The sequence below is a fragment of the Otolemur garnettii genome, unplaced genomic scaffold (genome assembly GCF_000181295.1).
Source record: "Otolemur garnettii isolate 467f Iridium unplaced genomic scaffold, OtoGar3 scaffold00064, whole genome shotgun sequence".
Lineage (NCBI taxonomy): Eukaryota > Metazoa > Chordata > Mammalia > Primates > Galagidae > Otolemur > Otolemur garnettii.
In genome coordinates this window covers 547,809-550,388 of record NW_003852459.1, presented here as the reverse complement: position 1 = coordinate 550,388, position 2,580 = coordinate 547,809, and the positions used below count along the sequence as shown (strand labels likewise).

General features: G+C 34.8%; 1 protein-coding gene across 1 annotated transcript in view; it reads left to right on the top strand.

The window, feature by feature from the left end:
* The window catches only part of LOC100949794 (low-density lipoprotein receptor-related protein 1B-like), a gene marked incomplete at its 3' end in the record, with an annotated part of 1,553,965 nt that overhangs the window by 1,053,786 nt on the left and 497,599 nt on the right, over positions 1-2,580 (top strand). Inside the window, exon 10 of the mRNA XM_003793025.1 lies at positions 1,204-1,347. Coding sequence (XP_003793073.1) covers positions 1,204-1,347 — 144 coding nt within the window. The remainder of the gene's footprint in view (positions 1-1,203; positions 1,348-2,580) is intronic.

Sequence of the window (2,580 nt, the reverse complement as noted above, 5' to 3'; positions counted from 1 at the left end):
GGATGAAGTGAATATCTGAGTGGAGTGGGTTTGAGAGAGACAGGAAGAGAAAGAATTGTAGAAAATGATCATAGATGACTTTGAGAAGTGTGGATGGTAGATGAGGTAGGGAAATGAGGACCTATTTGAAGGTTTGCTGTGGGAATTTGAGTTAAAGAAGGGTCTTTCTTCAGATGTAAAAATAATGGCACTTATGCATGTTGAAGGCCGCAATCCAATGGCAAGAGCAAAAACAATGATCAAAGTGAGAAGGTGGGGAGTTGCTAATTAGATGAAAGGAGATAGCCAGGTTGGAAAACAAAAGGAACACTCATGGCAGGAAATAATAGTTAAAACTGAATTTACCCTTCTTTCACTTAAAGAATGAGGAATAAAAATAGAACAAGACAATTTTTTTAAGTATAGAAATTCTATTATTAAAATAAAATTGCCATGGTATTCATCATAATTTTAACTAAGTGGTGATCTAAAAGAAATGTAATTACAATATTATATAAAATCTCCCTGACTTCACACATACTATTCCTTTTCTCTTTGACCCATCTTTCCTTCTATCATCTTCTCCATTTGCTACTCCTTTTCTGTTTTCTTTTTCCTTTCTAACTCTTGCATTCACAGAATGTCCTTCTAGTCCTCATTTTCTACTGTAGACTAAGCCTCTACCTTTTGGTAATTACGATCACATATCCCCACACATGTTTTTATTTTGTGGTAGGTTCTCAAAATGACAATAGACTTAAAATTTTTCAAAATAATTTGCCTCAGCCCTTCTCAGCAAATTATAGATAATAAATAAATCCCATTTCTTCTAGGCACCTACGCCAATATGATAGATCGTTTCAAAGGAAATCCTTTCTCTGTGTACCTACCTAACCCAGGATAATTTTAATGTAGAATTTAGTATTTTTAAAAAATCATGGTATTTTTGTTTTGCTTATATGTGAAGAGTTTAAGTGAATATAAACATGTTTTACTTCTCAGAACTTTTTGTTAAAATGAAGCTTTAGGAGGATTTTTGTAAGTCCCTATTCCTTCGGGTATGGAATTGAAACTCATACCATAATCAAATGGTACTAAATAGTTTGGTATACAAAATTTTGCCAAGATTCCCTGTTCTTAGGTTGTAAGAGTTTTGACATAGTGAAGCACATAATTATCTTATCTTTGGAGAATTTCACACATGCTGCTTTTTATTTGTTGTAGTCAGAAGCCACGCCTGCGAACTGGATGCCTATGGAATGCCAGGGGGATGCTCACACATCTGTCTTCTCAGCAGCAGTTACAAAACACGGACCTGTCGCTGCAGGACTGGCTTCAACTTGGGAAGCGATGGCAGATCATGCAAAAGTATGTTGTTAAAATCAAACATTCAACTTTGGTAGCCAGCAGCTGCCACTTCAGAAAGGCATTTTTAGTATTAATTAGCTGCATCAATATCAGTAATACCAGGAGATTTAATCAGTTGAAATTTGTCTGCAAATACATACTGGCCATTTTTCTGAAAATCAGTATTTAATTTTCTTATCCAGTGATGCAAATGAGAAACTAATAAGTCTGAGGAGTCACTAAATTTATTGATCTTAGAGAAATATACCTTAGGAGAGATTTTTAGGAAGAAGTTGCCCTTAAACCCCTAAAGAATGTTTTTAGGCTAATGAGTTAGAATCATTAATGCACCAGATATTCTCTCATCTGAACCAAGCCTAGTCATGGGTGCTCCTAGTCATGGGTGTGTTATCTGGTCCGACAGAAATCCACATATGGTCGTGCTTCACTTTATCCAGAAAGATTATGAAGTGAAATTAAATTCATAACTTAATTTTTTTCGGTAACCAAAGCTATGCTAACTATGCAGACATCAAATTTTTAGCAGTTTTATCAGTGTTCTGTCTGTTAGACATATCTTTGCTTTATTTTTAAACATATCAGAATATTCAATTGTGCTTTATATAAAGAGTGTCAAGGATGGGAGGAGTTTGCAATTTTATATTGAATGGTCAGAATGGTTCCTTGAAAATACAATATTGAATGAAGACTTCAAGTAATTGCAGAAATGCTAAAATATTAAGTTAACATGCAGGGCTCATGTTGCAGTGGACTTTTGGATAATTCGGGGTGTTGAGTTTGAAGCCACAAGATAGAAGTTTTTGGTGTACATGCATGAGTGTGTGGTTTTATAACTGGTCTACATGCCACTTGAGAAGTGATGGTATGTCCTACAAAAGTATAAATCACACATACACATACGTGTGTTTGTGCATACATATGTACACATGTTTGGGGAAGAAGAGAAGATCAGACCGCATATGATTTAATGTAATTCCTAATATATTGTGTTACTTGGGTGCATTCATAGTATTCAGAAAAAATTCTAGTTATTTTATGCAGAAAGAGATTTAATGTAAATAGATGCTTAAAAAATCATTGAAATGCCTGGAACAGTAGCCTCTAGACTGGGTTTTTAGAACATTTGCCCAAACCACAATTAAACTAGCCTGCCTAAAAACTGGAACATCCGCCACAGTCAAAAGCTAGGACACCAAGAAGCCATAAAGGAAATGTTAACTTCAAAAACATAGA